This window comes from Prionailurus viverrinus, chromosome B4 (assembly GCF_022837055.1).
Source record: "Prionailurus viverrinus isolate Anna chromosome B4, UM_Priviv_1.0, whole genome shotgun sequence".
NCBI lineage: Eukaryota > Metazoa > Chordata > Mammalia > Carnivora > Felidae > Prionailurus > Prionailurus viverrinus.
Genome location: NC_062567.1, coordinates 90,738,870 through 90,757,970, shown reverse-complemented (window position 1 = coordinate 90,757,970; position 19,101 = coordinate 90,738,870). Strand labels below are relative to the sequence as shown.

At 40.2% G+C, this 19,101-nt stretch overlaps 1 protein-coding gene across 1 annotated transcript in view; it reads right to left on the bottom strand.

Moving 5' to 3' along the window:
• Positions 1-551, bottom strand: part of NUP107 (nucleoporin 107) — a 44,346-nt gene extending 43,795 nt beyond the window's left edge. Inside the window, exon 1 of the mRNA XM_047865992.1 lies at positions 426-551. Coding sequence (XP_047721948.1) covers positions 426-433 — 8 coding nt within the window. The 5' untranslated portion in view covers positions 434-551. The remainder of the gene's footprint in view (positions 1-425) is intronic.
• Positions 552-19,101: the final 18,550 nt, after the last annotated feature.

Below are 19,101 nucleotides of genomic sequence, written 5' to 3'. Positions count from 1 at the left end.
AGTCATAGAAAGACTTTAATTCTGTAACTACCTGATGCTGGAACTTGTATCAGAAAGTCTGGGCTGAGATCCCAGTTCCGTCACTGTCTGGCTTTGTGATCTCGGTCAAGTCAGTCGGCATGTCGAAAGCCAGACCACCTCCTATTCCGCCCACCCCAGCAATGAAAAACGTTGCCCCAAAACGCAGAACAGGTGGCACAGCTGCCGCGAAAACGCAAGGGATGATCACTGTCCGTATCCATTCCCGACCCAAGCTGCCTTTCTTCCATCATCTGCAGAGACTCCCAGCCCGGGGAAGGAGTCCTGGGGTTAGCACCCGGGCCTTCCTGGCTTCCTGTGGGAGTCAGGCTTCGACTATTTAGTTCAGCCCTACAAGCAGGAAGGGCAAGTGTCCTAGCTTAACCATTACCATCACCTCAACTGACCTGTCCATGGCCACAGCCTTCTCCACCGAGAAGCTCGCCAACTCGACTCCAGCTTAACCACCGCGTTTCAGCCTTCCCGCTCTCCGGAAGCAAACCCTTCGACCCGGAAGCAAGTCCCAGCTAAGCTGTCTTAGAAAAAAAGGGGAGGGAGGAAGAACCACCTTTCCCCTTGAGCGCACGCGCGACGACTTCCGCCTTACTGCCGCAGGTCCGGTCTGCGCAGGCGCGAAGGTTGTGCTTCGGTGCGAAGGCGTCTGACGGGACCGGGCTGAGCCGGGCAGGGCTGAGGGGACGGGGCAGGGGCGGGTCAGGGGCGGGTCAGGGGCGGGGCCGGTAGGTTTAGCGGTGTGGCGACGCTGCCGCTTTGCCTGACTGGCATTTGTGGGCGTGGGCCAGGCGCCAGGTTATCCTAGAGGGAAACTTGGCTTGTATTGATAGTCTAGAGAAATGTGCGGTCATTTCCTGGTGTTCTCAGGAGGCCGGGACTGAGAAGGAACCTGGACCCTGAATTCAGACATGCAGGCTCTCCCCTCCACCTCCGGGGTCCCTGCCAGTCTCACTCAACTCATCTTGTTTGAATTGTAGCGTAAACCCCCTACACTTCTTGATATTGTTTTCCGTAATGGCTCTTTGTTTTTCTTTAACTTGGTATTTTTCCCTATTAAGGAGAAAAAGATTACTCGCCTTAGAAACCATAAAGAGCGGGGTGCCTGGGTGGCTCAGTCGGTTAAGCATTGGACTTTGGCTCAGGGCATGATCTCCTGGGTTGTAAGTTTGAACCGGTTTTGGATCCTCTGACTCCCTCTCTCTCTCTCTGCCCCTCCCCTGCTGGCTCAGTCTCTCCTTCTCTCGCTCTCTCTCTCAAAAATAAACATTAAAAGGGGCACCTGGGTAGCTCAGTGGGTTAAGCATCCGACTTCCGCCCAGGTCATGATCCTGAGCTTTGTGGGTCCAGGCCCCGTGTAGGGCTGTATGCTGACAGTTCGGAGCCTGGAGCCTGCTTCAGATTCTGTTTCTTCCTCTCTCTCAAACCCTCCCCTGCTTGCACTCTGTCTCTCTAGCTCCCCAAAATAAATAAATATTAAAAAAATAAGTACATAAAATAAACATTAAAAGAAAAAGCATAAAGAGTGATATGTAAGTGATGTATCACTAAATTCTACTCCTGAAACTAATATTACGCTATATGTTAACTAACTGGAATTTAATAACTTGATACAAACAAAGCATAAAGGGTGATAGAATTGTCCTCTATTTCAAAGTGCCTGGATAGGCAAAAAGTAGTATATTCCTGCGCTGAAGGAATCAAAGCTTTGCCTTACCCATTTACATTCTGCTGCAATCCTGGGTAATGTACGGGGAAGGCCTCTTCGTACTGGATTCCCATTAAGACTGATGTGGAAGTGTTGGAGTTCAGAGCCCATGGCCAAGAAAGAATTCTTGAGATGTCTTCAGTGCAAAAAGGTGGTTTTATTAAAACCTTGGGAACGGACCTGTGGGCAGAAAAGGCTGCCCTAGGGTTGTGATGGGTGACTAATTATATACCTTCAAATTATGAGGGGGTTAGGAATAGCGTAAGTCTCTATGGATTTTTGGAAGCAAGGTTTCCAGGACCTGGAGGGGGCTAGCTATCGTTAGGAAAAGTTCATTTATTACTGTTTAGTCAAAACTCAGTCATGAGACCCTTCAGATGTATATCAGTGGGCCATAAGCTTGGAGGATGATTGCTAACATAACGGGGGGCGGGTAGAAATAAAGGAAGTTTGGAAAGGAATTTTTATATGTTAAAGTAGACTAAAGGATCTTGAGGTCAGGATAATGTTAAGCTAAGATTGCCTTTTGCCCTCAGCAAAGTGTCATCATCAAGCTCCTAGAGGGAGGTCACTCTGCCTGTTTCAAGGACTTGTCAACGGGCTGTAGACAGTAAGGAAATTTAATTTTTCACTTGCCTTTGTTTCCCACATCATGACCATAGTGACATTTGGAGAAAAAAAAAAGTGCCCTTGGATTCCATCTAGGCACAAACCCTCCACACGTATTCCCCCTCATCTGTAAAATGGAAATACCACCTTTATCACCGTTGTCGCAAAGATTAATGACAAGATGCCAAATGTACACCTTCACATGGTAGTCATTGAGTCTCCTCTTTCAATTATCTACTTAATGAGTCCCCACCCTGGTGCTCTCTCATTCATCCTGTCTCCTAATTTTCCTTATTCTCTTATTCAAGGTGCAATCTGGTTCTTGTTCTCTTATTGAAGGTGAAATCTGGTTCTAACGATTTTGTGGTGCTGGAGCAAAGTTATTCACAGCGTGAGCCAGTGGTTCAGGTTCTTGCCATGCGTCCCCTGGCAACTGAATTCCAATGTGTTCTATTCATATAATGTACTCGAAGCGATTGACCATAAGGCACACAATAAAAAGGAAGAGCAGTTTGGGGTGAAGGGTTAGCCCAATATTCAGTTCATATGCAAAGAGAAAACACTTGTTGAAAAGCGTAGGGGGGGGTGTCACTTTTGACGCATTTAATTAGTAGGCATGAACATTTAATTAGTAGGCATGAACATCATACTACCCCCAAACTATTTGAAAATGTATTCATTTGATTACCTACCTTAAAACTATTTGGAATAAAATTTTTTGTATGGTGCCTGGTGTATATATTCTGGCTGTATGTTTGGAGATCAATGAAAAAAGTTCATTACAGCTAACTTCAGCAAAGGAGCATTTACCAGAAGCCTATCAGGAATTCACAGAATTGTTAAGAAGTTGAAAAAAGGCTTGGGAACAGTTGCACAGGAGCTAGAACCCAGAAAACAACTACCGCCAAAGCACTCAGAGCCAAACTGTCTCTGATCTGGAGCACTCTTTGTTCTCTCTTACCCTCAGCAGCTGAGGAAGAAAATCATTACTTGTTTACTCCCTCCCTAGCTTTCTATTTCGAAACCTTTCAAACCTCCATGAAAGCTGTAAAACAGTACTCTAGGTGTCAATATACTCTCTACTTGCAACAGCCAATTGCTAACATTTCCCCACAATTGCTTGCTCTTTGGGTTTTTTTGCCTGAACTATTTGAAAGTTAGTCATAGACATCTTGACACTTCACCCCTAAATACGTCAGAATGGCATCTCCTAAATCAAGAACAAGACATTCTCTTAACCAATACGATAAACAGAACATTTGGCATTGGCAGAATACCATAATTAACATAGTCAATTTCCTCAGTTGTCTCAAATGCCTTTTTTTAATGTTTATTTATTTATTTGGAGGGGGGAGAGGAGAGGGAGAGAGAGAGAGAGAGAGAGAGAGAGAGAGAGAGAGAGAGAGAGAATCCCAAGCAGGCTCCACATTGTCAGTGCAGAGCCCCACTCAGGGCTGGAACTCACAAACCGTGAGATCATGACCTGAGCCAAAATCAGGAGCTGGATGCTTAACTGACTAAGCCACCCAGGCGCCCCTCAATAATGCCTTTTATAACAGCTCTCCTCCAGTACAGGATCCAACAGAGGATTATGCATTTAGTTGTCTTGTCTCTTCGTTCTACTTTCATTTAGAGTAGTCCTCCAGACTTTCAGACTAGTTTTTGCAGAATATTTCTCAATTTGGATTTGTCCAATTGTTTTCTCATGAAAACACGAGCACTTCAAAAAACAAAACAAAACAAAAAACACCAGGTGCCTGCATGACTCGGCTGAATGTTTGACTTTTGATTTCTGCTCAGGTCACGATCTCACCGTTTGCGGGTTCGAGCCCCTCATTGGGCTCCGTGCTGACAGTGTGGAGGCTGCTTGGGATTCTCTCCCTCTCTCTGCCCCTCTCCCGCTTGCTCTCTCTCTCTCTCAAAACAAATAAATTTATAAAAAAATAAAAACAAACAGTTGGAAGATAGGATACAGGCATACTACATAGGTATTGTTGGGTGTTTCTCACAATCACATCAAGTGGCACATGAGGCCAGTCTGTCTCTGTTTCAAAATCTGCCTGACCTCTCTCTTCTCTCAAAAGAAAGCATTCTTTCACCTGGCACTTCTTTCTAGCTGTTGTCTTTTTAGTCTTCTCCTTCTCAGCCCAATTTCTTTTTTGGTAAATTGTAAGTACCTGGTTAGTGGTCTTCTTACTATAAATCCAGTAGATGTGATTATTACAGAAAGATACAAAAATAGACACAAGGATATGGAGAAAATGAAACAATTCTTATGATTCCATTAACTATATCTGGCTACAATTACATAAGAGACTCTCATCCGGAATCACCTACCTGAGGGGGCCCCTGGGTGGCTCAGTCAGTTGAGCATCTGACTTTTGATTTCAGCTCAGGTCATGATCCCGGGATCTTGGGATCAAGCCCCACGTTGGGCTCTGCACCAAGCATGGAGTCTGCTTAAGATTCTTTCTCCCTCTGCCCCTCTCCCCCGCTTGTTCTCTCTCTCTCTCTCTCTCTCTCTCTCTCTCCGATAAAATAATAAGAATAAAAAAGAATCACCTGAGTTTGGTTAACCCACAGAACCAAGAAACTTAACATGTTATGTCACTACGTTTTGGGATGGCTTGTTATATAGTCACAGATAACTGGAACAAGTGGGATTATACTGTAACACTGTTTCATGATCTTTTTCACTTAACAGTATGAACATCGTATTATATCCAGTATCATTCATCTATATCATTCTTAACTTAGCCAAACATTTTGAAAAACTAATATTCCTTTTTGTCTCCATTTACATTTACAGTGCAACCTAATGCAGTCTGACTTCAGCCCTCACTGCTAAAGGAAAATTGCTCGAAACGAGGTCACCAATGATTTGTCAGTAAAAGTCTGTTTTTTCATTTCTCATCGCCTCTTGAGCATTTGACATCAGAGACTACTCTCTTTTCTGTCACTCTCCTGTCCCTATGTGTTACTACTTTCGTAGTGGGCTTCTCCTAGTCCTTTCTGGCCTCCTTGGCTAGTGTCCTGTCATATATATTTGTCCAAACCCATAGAATACACAACTTATGTAAACTATGGGCCTTGGGTGATTATGATGTATAAATGTGGGTTCAGAGATTATAACAAATATACCTCTCTGGTGGGAGATACTGATAATGAGGGGAGGCTACGCATGTTTGGGAGCAGTGAACATATGAGAAATCTCTGTGCCTGCCTCTCCATTTTGCTGTGAATCTAAAATTGCTCTTAAAAATGAAATCTGAAGAAGTATCTAAACAAAGATCACACCAAATGTTGATAGCGGTTGCCTTTGGTGAGACTGGATGATTTTGTTATTGTTGCAAGTTCACCGATTTGCTTTATTTAAAGTGATTTATTTTCACAGCATGGTTTAATTGAAATTCAAAAAAATTTTTTTAAATGAATTCACTAAGAATTCCAGTGAGTCAGATGTGAATCTGGTGAATTGTTATGGTACATTCTTTTTTATTCTTTTTTATTTTTTTTAACGTTTATTCATTTTTTGTGAGACAGAGAGGGACAGAGCGTGAGTGGGGGAGGGGCAGAGAGAGAGGGAGAGACACAGAATCCAAGCAGGATCCAGGCTCTGAGCTGTCGGCACAGAGCCCAACGCGCGGCTCGAACTCGAGAACTGTGAGATCATGACCTGAGCCGAAGTTGGCTGCTCAACCGACTGAGCCACCCAGACGGCCCTGTTATGGTACATCCTTAAATACTTTTTCCCTGCCCAAAAGATAGTTAGAAGGATTTTGAATACAGTTGTAGGATACACTGCAACTTCTATAAAACTAAAGGAAGTACTTAGATTACTAGCCTTTTGTGCAGATATGAGATTTTTTTTTAAATTTTAGTATTATGGGAGCAGTTTTCTTCTTTGAGCTCAAAACATTGCAAACATTCGATTATAATTTCCTAAGACTATTCGGAAAATCTGAAGAAGTAGAATTGCAGAAGCTGAAGTAATTTACTTATAGACATGGACTTGAACTAAACTAAACCACCAGCCAAAAGTATAGTAAACAACAATGGATCATGAACTGAATACAAATATCAGTTTTGGGGGTGCCTGGGTGGCTCATTCAGTGAAGCACCTCTTGATTTCAGCTTAGGTCATGTTCTCACAGTTTGTGAGCTCAAGCCCTGCATCAGGCTCTGTGCTGATAGTGTGGGGCCTGTTTTGGATTCTCTCTCCCTCCCTCTCTCTCTCAAAATAAATACATTAAAAAAAAAATGCCAGTTTTTGGCTGAGCCATGAACCAATTGCAATGTCTAGGTTGTTTTTTTTTTTTAATTTTTTTAAAGTTTATTTATTTCTGACAGAGAGAGAGAGAGAGAGAGAGAGAGAGACAGAACATGAATGGGGGAGGGGCAGAGAGAGAGGGAGACACAGAATTGGAAGCAGGCTCCAGGCTCTGAGCTGTCAGCACAGAGCTGGATGTGGGGCTCGAACTCACAGACCGCGAGATCGTGACCTGAGCTGAAGTCAGACGCTCAACCGACTGAGCCGCCCAGGTGCCCCTGCAATATCTAGGTTTTAAAACACGGCTTGACTCAGGAGACACTATTGCCTGGAAGTTAAGAGCACGGTGTTGGAAATCAGACTTCCCAGGTTTGAATCTCAGTTTGGCAGTTTATTGGCCCTTAACTGTTCTAAACCTCCTCTCTGTAAATGAGACTCTTCTCTTTAGGGTAGTTGCAAGGACTAACTACACAAATAGCAATAGAGCAAACCGGTCAAAGGCTCAGACTTGAGAACTTGATTGTCTGAGGTCACATCCAGCTCCACCACTAAATAGTGAGGTGACCTTGAGTGCCGGTGCATGCCTCAGTTTCTTCTTCTGGGTGTAATAACAGTACGAGATCATCAGGTTGTTATAAAGATTTACTGAGTTAATATATGTAAAGCCTTAGAACAGTACCGGGAATTATGATAAGTATGGCATATTTATATATATTCAAAACGACCTTATTCTTACTCTGATAATAATTATCAGTTCATTTGGCAACATCAAACTCAAGACACAGGGATAGAGGCATGAGTAACATAGATTGAACTGAACCAATCCCAATCCTTTTTTTTTCCCGTGATGCTGTAATGACAGCAGAAGCAATTTCCCCTGTCTATATGAAGAGATCAAAAGAATGAATACTTTATATTGAAAAATATAAATATGACTGTAAAGTCTCCTTTTGCTCTCCATATAAAGGAGTTCAGTGGATCTAACCCTGAAGAATCCTCTACTCATCCACTCACAATTTTGTATTAAATGTCTACTATGTACTGGGCACTGTGCTTGCACCTGGAAGATACAGATTGGGGGAAAAAGACCATTTACTCATTAAAAAAAAAATCATGTAAACTTACCTATTCGAACATACTTATTTAATCATAACATGGACAACATAAATATATACTTTTTTTTTTAAAGTTTATTATTTATTTTGAGAGAGAGAGAGAGCACGAGCAGAGGAGGGACAGAGAGAGAGAGAGAGAGAGAGAGAGAGAGAATCCCAAGCAGCCCCTGCACTGTCAGTGCAAAGCCCAACGTGGGGCTTGAACTCATGAACCGTGAGATCACGCCCTGAGCCGAAACGAAGAGTTGGATGCTTAACCGACTGAGCCACCCAGGTGCCCCACAACATAAGTCTTTTAAATCACTATTGTAGCTACCAGATAAAATTTGGTTATTATTTTCTTAAAATGCTCTTGCTTAAAACCTATTTTGAGGTTAAACTATTCCATCTTGCAAATTGATATTAGTACGTGGTTGGCAATGTTTTATTCTTTTTTCCTCCTCATATTGACCAGCTCTTTTACTTATTTATTTAAAAAGTGTGGTAACATGCATAATATAAAATTTACTACTTTAGCCATTTTTAAGTGTGCAGTTCAGTGGAGTTAAGTACATTCAAAGTGTTGTGCAAAGTTATGTTTAGTCTTAAATATATATATATATATAAATATATATAAATATATAATATATATCATTATAAGTATATACATATAAATGAACCCCAAATAATTTTTATTTGATTCGTCTCCCTGCTCAAAACGTATCAGATCTGGGGCGCCTGGGTGGCGCAGTCGGTTAAGCGTCCGACTTCAGCCAGGTAACGATCTCGCGGTCTGGGAGTTCGAGCCCCGCGTCAGGCTCTGGGCTGATGGCGCAGAGCCTGGAGCCTGTTTCTGATTCTGTGCCTCCCTCTCTCTCTGCCCCTCCCCCGTTCATGCTCTGTCTCTCTCTGTCCCAAAAATAAATAAATGTTGAAAAAAAAAATAAAAAAAAAACCAACAACGTATCAGATCTTGGTAATTAAGATGAAATTCTGACAAACATTTTATGCATAAGGAGCAGTGATATTGTAAAGTAATTCAGGGCACCTGGGTGGCTCAGTTGCTTAAACGTTAGACTCTTGATCTCAGCTCAGGTCTTGATCTCAGGGTCTTGAGTTTAAGCCCTGCGCTGGGCTCTCTGCTGGGCATGAAGCCTACTTTAAAAAAAAAAAAAAGTAGTTAAACATCAATAATATGAAGCAAAACAGAGCTCTGAATACATTATAGGGGAACCTGCAAGGTTCAAGTTTGGTTCAGATCAGGCAGCAAAAAAGACAGAATAAAATGTTAAATTTCAAGAAAAAGAAGTTCATGAGTCAGGGAGGAAAAATGTACTTAAGTGTGAAGCGTAAACTTTGTATGCCCTCCAAGATTCAGATGTGTTATTTGACTTCACGTTTAGAAGACAAAGTAGCAGAAAGACTAAAGGCTCGAGCGGACACTGATAGGATTCCAGCCAAGGATGTGGTTGTGGTGATAATACCGGGAAGCTATTGACTGAGTACATTATGTCTTTTCAGATAGGACTTTTTTTTTTTTTTTTGAGGGAGGGAGGTGATGCTATTTGGTTTGAAGCAAAATGCTTTATGCTGAGGTCAAGGAGGGTCAAAAGTTTCAATGCAGAGTCAGGTTGACACTGGTCTTTCTTTCCAGTAAGGCAGGGTAGTGGGTAGGATTTTGGTCAGTTCACATTTAATGAGGTATTTCACCTCTCTACAATCCAGTTTTCTCTTCTGTAAACTTGAGAAGATAAGAGTATTCTATTTAACAGTTTGTACCGGCAATTAAATAATGTCTGTACCGCAATTTGAAAGGTGGTGGAGAACACAAAAACTCCTTGGGTTGAATCCTAGCCCCCCTACTTACTTGGTGGAGCCTTGGACAAATTATGTCTATGCTTCTGTATAACAAATAAATTTATTTCACAAGTTTATGGTGTGAATTAAATGAGTTTGAATGCATAGAACAATACTAGTATAATCACTCAAGAAACATTGGCTAATATTATCATGCACCACATGTAGCAAATATTCAATATAAGTGTTTGCTCTTTTGTTCAGCACCAAGAAGGCAGGGATCATATCTGTTTTTTTCACCTTTACCGTTTGTCATTTAGTAGATGCTCAAATTTTTCTTGAATGAGTGGGTCATTTCCAATCAATACAATTGCATTCAATTCCTCAGAAAGTATTCTAGTAAGAGCATCCACATTTGTATAATCAGGTTAAGTTTATTTTCACTTATATTCTGTCATATGTAGATACTTCACAGTACCCTCTACCACCTCAAAAGATTTCTTTATCATCTTCATCTTGAGAAGCTTAAAAACAGGAAGAACCCGTGAATAATTTATGTTACAGCTTCTCTTTCTTCTTTCGAATTATGTTGAATCTGAAGAGGAAAATAGAATGATGAAATGTAAAACTTTGTAATTTTGAGTGACCCGTTTACTGCTGAATTGTGATTTAAACATCGATGTCTGGGAGATTTTTAACATAAAATCGTAAATACATTATTGCTTCTTAGAATTCTAACAGTAAGAGTTAGCTCAATGTAGGTTTCATTGTGGCTTGTGTTTCTAGTGTCTTAAGCATAAAGTAGTCAGTGACATTTTCAAGGTAGTGGTGAATTTGCTGACAAAAAGTTTGCCAGACAAATAAATCAATTGCAATGACTCCTCTTTACAGACATCTCAGGCTTCATCAATAGCGGAAATGATCTTGGAAGCAATTGAAAAGCTAAAATCGTTATTCTCTGTTGATACAGGACATTCTCCAGCTAGACCACAATGCAGCTTATGCTGTTTCACATACTTCTCTACTTGGCATAGAAATTCTGTAAATCAAACGCATTTGCGTTTCTGAAGAATGATTTATTAAGGCCCTGGAGAGAGCATTGCTTTGTTCTGTTTTCTCTAAATAGCACGCTTTATACGGTGTTTAGATTTTATTATGAAAAGAAGATAACTGGCATGAACCTTACCCCATAAATTCAACTGAGTAAGAAAAGTCACATTACAATTTTTTTCTTACATAGTGTTCTCTTAAAAAAAATTTTTTTAAATGTTTATTTATATTTGAGAGAGAGAGAGAGAGAGTGTGCGAGTGCGCAAGTGGGGAGAGGGGCAGAAAGAGGCCGAATCTGAAGCAGGCTCCAGGCTCTGACCTGCCAGCACAGAGCCTGACCCTTTGCTTGAGCTCACGAACTGCAAGATCATGACCTGAGCCAAAACTGGACACTTAACCGACTCAGCCACCCAGGCGTTATGGTGTTAGTTCTGACTGAGTCCTCATCCTGCCTGGTTTGGTGGGGTGAAGGCGAGAAATTTAATCTCACAGATCACAGTGTTCTCTCCTCTCTTCTGGGGTTTGCACAAGAATCCAGGGAGTGTCTTCTGTGGTGCTAAAGGCATTTAGCCTTCAGTTCACTTTACCTAATGCAGGTCATTGTCCAGCCTGAGTGTGTTGGCTGAATATGGGAGGAATGTGCTTCCTACCTACAGAGTGAGATGGAAGAAGGCAGGGAGGGGGAAAGAATGTAGAGGAAACAAACACACACTATTATCTGACTAAATGATAGCCTTTTTTTTTTTTTTTTTTTTTTTAAATTTTTTTTTTCAACGTTTATTTATTTTTGGGACAGAGAGAGACAGAGCATGAACGAGGGAGGGGCAGAGAGAGAGGGAGACACAGAATTGGAAACAGGCTCCAGGCTCTGAGCCATCAGCCCAGAGCCCGATGCGGGGCTCGAACTCACGGACCGCGAGATCGTGACCTGGCTGAAGTCGGACGCTTAACCGACTATGCCACCCAGGCGCCCCAATGATAGCCTTTAAGAAACAATATAACAAATAGTTAAAATTTGAATAGGTAGTTTACCATATATGGACCATTATCTTTATCTGTAGGTAAATATCTTCTAATTGAGAGGATCTTTGAAAATGTATCCTTAAAAGAATGCATCATGCATCCATAATGCTATGAGTCTATTCCTTTTTTTAAAAAAAAACATTTATTTATTATTGAGAGACAGAGAGAGACAGCATGAGCATGGGAGGGACAGAGAAAGGGGGAGACACAGAATCTGAAGCAGGCTCCAGGCTCCGAGCTGTCAGCACAGAGCCTGATGCGGGGCTTGAACTCACAAACCACGAGATCATGACCTGAGCTGAAGTTGGACACATAACTGACTGAGCCACCCAGGCACCCCGAGTCTATTCTTTAATGACAAAATTTTAAAGGTGTTATTTTAAAGATTGAAAATATAGCATATTTTGGGGCACCTGGGTGGCTCAGTCAGTTGAGCATCTGACTTGGGCTCAGATCATGATCTCAAGGTTTGTGAATTCAAGCCCTGCATCAGGCTCCTGATGACAAGCCACTTTGTATCCTCTTACACACAACCACCGCCCCCTCCCCCCGCCCCTGCTCTCGGCACCTCCCCTGCTCAAAAAAAAAAAGAAAATATAGCATATTTGGTTCATAAGTCAAGAGCAGGAATTGACTTTTAAAATACTTTGAGAGTATTTTGAGCTACAAAAATATTGACATATAAGAGCAAACTATGCAGGTTCTATAAATAGAAGTGCATTTAAAAGCATAAAATATAGACTGTAAGTATTGGCAGTAGGCTGTAATGCAAAAAAACCTGTGCCTGTCTTGAACATTGACCTTGAAACTTATTTGGAAGCTTTAGTCTGTGTTGTAAAAGGGCATTAGGTAAAGCTGTACTTCAAAATCCATCCTTGCGTCCTATTTGCAATTGTTAAATGATTGAGTTTAATCTTTAGGAAACTGCTTGCCATCCTAGGGGAGTACCGCTTCTTTGTCCTTCACAAAATCAACGGAAGCTCTCTAGCTTTGTAAAAAGGTTGAATTTTGGGTAATAAAAGAAAGCTAAACTTCTTTGACTTTTTGAATGATGCTTTTTGTTTTTTCTGATTTAAGTATGAAGTTATGATGATGACTTCATTTAAAAAATTTTAACTTTTTTTTTTTAATTTTTTTTTTTCAACGTTTTTATTTATTTTTGGGACAGAGAGAGACAGAGCATGAACGGGGGAGGGGCAGAGAGAGAGGGGACACAGAATCGGAAACAGGCTCCAGGCTCCGAGCCATCAGCCCAGAGCCCGATGCGGGGCTCGAACTCACAGACCGCGAGATCGTGACCTGGCTGAAGTCGGACGCTTAACCGACTGTGCCACCCAGGCGCCCCTAAAAAATTTTAACTTTACTGAATGATAGCATAACAATATTAGGAGACAACAAATGATTCAAAAGCATCCATATTACTACTGCTTAGTACAGTAATTTTTATTATTGCACATTATCTATCACATGTTAGCATTCATATTTTACATATAATAATGACATTCATATAGCTTTTAAAATGTATATTCCAGAAACTGTTATTTACCTACTACTGACAATGAGGATTCTCTGTACCTTCATGTTCCTGTTTTTCTTTTTCCCACTGATGTATTTTTGCTTTTCTTCTTGCACCTACTCAGATCCCCCTAACTTCCTCACCCCTTCCCTCCTCTGTAGCCATGTTAACAACCTGGTATGTATCTTTCAGTACCTCGCTTTGTTCACTTTCAATACCTCATAGAAATCCCTCTAAGTCAACCATTAAACATCAAACTCATTTTTAAATGCTGCATAACGTTCTATGTGAGGCATGAATCATAATCTTTTCAATTATTCTTTATTGATGGTCATTCACCCTGTTGCAGTTTTTTCTTCAGTAGTGTGTGGCAGGAAATAGTCTTGTGTATGTATCCTTTCATGTCTTTGGTGTAGCCACCAGGAATAGGATAGCTGGGTCAAATATGCCTATTTTAACTTTCAACAGATATTAGCAGATCGCAAATTAAGATTTTGCTTTACCCCAAGGCTATGCAATGCACATTTCCATCAGCATTACATGACTCCTTTCTTGTTCTCTAACCTCCTTTTTGGAATTAGAGTGTTATCTCTGTGAATTTTGCCCATGCATTGGGTTCTTGGTACTTTGCTTTGCATGTCTCTGGCTACTAGTTAGAGCATCTTTTTATGTTTATGAGCCATTTGGATTTGCTCTTCTCTGAACCGCCTAGTAATATTTCAACCATTTTTCCTTTGGATTGTTTCTTCTCAATTTCTAAGAACTCTTTGTATTTTATAGATATTAACCCTATGTATTTCATACTTTCCCAAATCTACTTTATAATATATTTTGCCAAATTAGATATCTACATCTACATATCTATATATAAATATATATTCTTTAATTTTATTATAATTTAAATACATAAAATGTTTTAATTTTAAAATAGCTTCTGAGTTTCTTGAATTGGCTAAGGTCTTCTTTATCTCTAGACTATACTTCTGGTCTCTTAGGTTTTCTTCTAAGATTTTTGTTTTACTTTGTAGCTTGAAAATTTTAGATATATTTGGAATTTGCTTTAAAATTTTGTTTTATTATTTATTATTTTTGAGAGAGAGACAGAGAGAGAGAGACAGAGAGAGAGAGACTGAGAGCAAGCAGGGAAGGGGCAGAGAGAGAGGGCGACACAGAATCAGAAGCAGGCTCCAGGCTCTGAGCCCTCAGGATGGAGCCTGATGTGGGGCTCGAACTCACAGACTGCAAGATCATGATCTGAGCTATAGTTGGCCGCCCAATCAACTAAGCCATCCTCGCACCCCTGGAATTTGCTTTATATAGAAGTTGAACTTTTATTTTCCTTAGATGGATAGCTACTTGTGCCAGCATCATTAAGTAACATTCTTTCTTACTGAAATATATATTTTTTTCATATATTAATTCCTGTTATATACTGGAATCTACTTCTGGATTCAATTCTATGCTGATTAGCATCATTGCTTCTTTCACTTTAACTTTAAGATCATTTAAATTTCGACTTCAAAACTTCACTCAGTTGAAATTCAAATTGGCATTGTATTACGTTAAAATATTAATTTGGGGGAATTGATATTTTGTGATATTGTCTTTCCATTCAAGAATATAGTATTTGTCTAAATCTTGATTTATGTCCTTTAGTAAGACTTTATAATACCTCTTCCTTGTCAGCCTTATTTCTTGAGGCATTTATAGTTTTTATCATAAATGTTTATACCCCCATATCAACTTTCAAGTGTTTATTGTGAATATAAAATAGAGCTATTAATTTTTGGCTTACTTATCTTGTATCTAGCCACTTTCCTAAGTTCCTGAAGAATTCTAGTAGATTTTTTCCAGCTTTTGAGGTATTTCTCTTCCTATTATTTTTAAAGTAATCTCTACACCCAACATGGGGCTCAAACTCACAACCCTGAGATCCAAGAGTTGCATGCTCCACCATCTGAGCCAGCCAGGAATCCTGAGGTATTCACTTATAATATCAGCAAAAATAATTTCATTTTCCAGTGTATATAATAAATATATATTTCTATTGATTTAATGCCTTTTATAACAGTATTAGAGGACACTAATAACCCCTATTTCAATAGCATTGTGTTGAGGATTAAATAAGATAAACACACGTAAATTGCTTAGAGCAGTGGGTGGAATATGGTAGGGGGCCCAAGAAATGATTAATATTATTATTACTTCTCACCCATTAGAGCTTGAGAGTTCTTCCATCTGAAAAGGTCTCTTTCATGTAAACATGATGCCAAAAAAAAAAAAAAACAAAACAAAACAACAACCCCAAGAATTAAATGATTATTTGCTAGTTTTTCTTATTTCATCATCCCCCATTTTGATTGGTTTTGGGGAAACTGGGTCACAACTTTCTTAAACTTTTATTTCTGATTCTCTCACCTTCTGATTCTCTCACAGAATAGCAGGAAAGGAAAGCAGAGAAATAGCTTGTGTATGAATGATTCATTCCACGGACTGTAATTACACAACAACAGATTAATAATTATGATATAATAATTACGATTCTACAGATTATTTTTCTTTGAAGAGGAGTTACAGTCAAATGAGGCTTAAGGCTTGGTGACTATATTTTGGTTTAACTCATGTGGTGTTTCAGAGTTTATTTTGTGCAGGTCTGTCACAAAATCTTTTGCTTCCTAGAATTTACCTTTCTTCTTCAAAGTGAGATAAAACAGGTAAGTCAACTGTAACCAATGTTACTGCCTCTTTGAGGGAGTTTTAGGAGTACCTAAGAAAAAAGCTCTTTCTTATGATGTAATAGCCTTGGAGAGATGCAGCTCTTTCCTGACAGCCGTGGAAGAGGTGGCATTGGAAATTGTCTTCACTTTCCAGGGCTGACACAGTTTGGCACTTTACATCTACTCTGGATGACATCTTGAGATTCGTCCTCTTTACCCACCCTGGACGAGCCTTGGCAGAGGGCCTCGTGCAACAAAATCATTAACTCTTCATCTGGCATTAGCCACATCCCGAGAAGGGGAGAATGCCTTGACCGTAAGAATATCCTGTATCGGTTCAGGGTAGAAAGAGGACAGCAGGTGCCATCCTCTATGACAGCATTGGTGGAATGAAATTAGTGTCATGGCAGTGGCTAACAATACTCTTTGTTCCTGAAAAATTAAGGGCTAGCTGTTAGGTTTGCTAACTAGTTAATTCCTAGCTGGTCTAGCTTCTGCAAGGAGCTCAAAATGTATTTCAGGAATTGATACTGTCTGTTAGTCTAATCCAATAGACTCTATTAAATAGTTTCCAGTTAAAATCTTGTATGATGCTTTACTGAAGTCAGAAAATTCAAAGGAACAAATGAGTGAAATGAGAACTTTTTCCAGAATAGTACCAGGAGACAATGACTAATTCAATTTCTGGAACTGTAAGTTTGTTTCTGAAGCATGTGAAGCACACAAATGGTTACTGTCTCCTTATAACATTACTTACAGTAATTAATGGATAAAACTTATCTGGAGAAGGTCCAAATCCAGTTCTGAGAAGTGATTACGCAGACAGAAACCTCCCCCTTAATGCAGGATGTACTAACAAATACAAAAAAACCCTACTGGATTGAATTAATCCCTAATTTGCTTGTCATTTGGCTCTTGTGCCTGTCCATCACTCCAATTACTGAAACAAAAAACAAACAAAAAAGCAGTAAGGAAAACATTCAATTAAGTGCAGCAGTGGAGTAAAATCTTCTAAATCATGATGGTTTCAGAAGCGCTCACTTTCTTCTAATATGAATCATGTATGTCCGGATAAGGGTGGAGGGGAGGGGGAAAGAAAACCTTGAGTCTGAAGATGAAAAGTAAGAAAATAAAGTTTGTTATTCATATCACTCCTAAATCTAAGCCAGTGGAAGGGAGAGATTATTGTCAGCACTGAAAAAATAGAATATATATAGTGAAGATAAGACGTATGCTAACACAAGTGGAAGGTAATTCAGCGGGATAAATTAGCAGTAAAATTACATGAGTACTTTATAGGAGTACTATGTTGGTTCTGAAATTGTGGCACTAGCCTGGAATGGACCCCTTATTGACTCCTGGAAGGCTCATCTGATTCTAGGTTTCCCTCCAAAGAATCTCTACAGAGTAGCTTAGACGTGGAGCTTTCTGAGATTGGATTTCTCCAGGGAGATCTCTAGGTCTGTGGATTCAATTCAGCATGTTTTGGGTTATCATGCTGGTCTTTGTTACTGTAAAATTAGTAGGCTGACAATGGCTCCCAGATAATGTCCTAATCCCTAGCTTGTGGGATTACCTTTATTTGAAAAACAGGCAAAAATAAATAAACATAAAAAAAAAAAAAAAAGCCTTTGCAGATGTAATTAAGAATTCTGAGAGATTTTCTTGGATTACCCCAGGTGTGTCCTAAATGCCATCACAGAAGTCCTTAAAAGACAGGAGACACATAGAGAAGATATGAAAATCGAAGCAGAATCTGGCATGTTTGTGTCTTAATGTCAAAAAATGTGAGCAGTTAAGGAATGGGTTCTCTCCTAGAGCTGCTAGGGAGCAAGGCCTTGCTTACACTTTTGATTTTGGCCTTTTGTCCTCCAGAACTGTGAGAAAAAGTTTGTGTTCCTCTAAGCCACTAAATGTGTGGTAATCTGTTACAGTAGCCCTAGGAACTAATACATACTGCTTAACTAGGACATGAATGTCTTTCTAGAAAGCTATATAAATAGAGCAAGAACAGATGAGGGCCCAGTTAATAACAATTTATCTCCCTAACACATTTCTGTGGGTAAAATACCAAAGTGCCTTACAAGAAAAATGAGAGGGGCAAAAATGTTTATTGGAAAGGTATGTGGAGAAATACTTCAATGGCATGTATTTGAAAGACGCCTCATGGCTTCAGTTTAGCGGAATTTGAAAAAAGCCTTGTCAACGTTGGCTCTGAAATGCTTTATAGCCGCTACACGGACACCCATAGACCTGATACTAATTAAAGGCTGGAATTTCCAAAACCATCCTATTGTCTCCAATTAGTAGCCAATTCCCCACCAAGAAGTATATAAAGGGACAGGCATAAATTATGATGTGTCTAGATTCTTTTGACATAAATTATGATGTGTCTAGAGAATTACGACTGGCCTACGGATCAAGTAGAGAACGTCATCTTGTTCCTTGCCATCGAAGGCGCTGTATTCTCAGGCTGTGGAAGGCTATTTGCTGCCTTCTCTCTGTAATATCAATCCTTTGTACTCCAACCTTCTCCACTCTGGCCCACTTAGGCTGGACTTTCCTATTTCACTTTCTCCATGCTTAATCCTTATGGAAATAATTTAATTCACTCACGGTTTCAGTTGCCTTCTGTATGTCAATGACTCCAAGGCCCAACTGTTACAATCTGCCTCTCCTCAGAATATACTCAGCAAGGGGCGCCTGGGTGGCGCAGTCGGTTAAGCGTCCGACTTCAGCCAGGTCACGATCTCGCGGTCCGGGAGTTCGAGCCCCACGTCAGGCTCTGGGCTGATGGCTCGGAGCCTGGAGCCAGTTTCTGATTCTGTCTCCCTCTCTCTCTGCCCCTCCCCCGTTCATGCTCTCTCTCTGTCCCAAAAATAAATAAACGTTGAAAAAAAAAATTAAAAAAAAAAAAAGAATATACTCAGCAAAATATTTCCCTTAACATCAACATCTTACCAAAAAGTTCTTTCACTCATGCACTAAAAATAATTCCTTACAGGCTTCTTTCCATGTTACTGTCATTGGTGCTCAGTCTCTCTGGTCTTGTTGATAGATCAGGTTGTTTCACTCTTTCCTTCAGTTTCTATACCTAAGCCATTAACCAGTTCTCTAGTTATTCCTTTAAAAATTCTCTTCGACTTCCCTGGTCACCATGGCTCCAACCGTAATCATTTCATGCTTACAGACCCCAGCAGCCCACAAGCTGTCTGGGTTAACTCAGGCTCTACCGTCACTCCTCCTGGGACTATCCTTCATGGCTCTCAAATCTGTTGTTGCTTTAA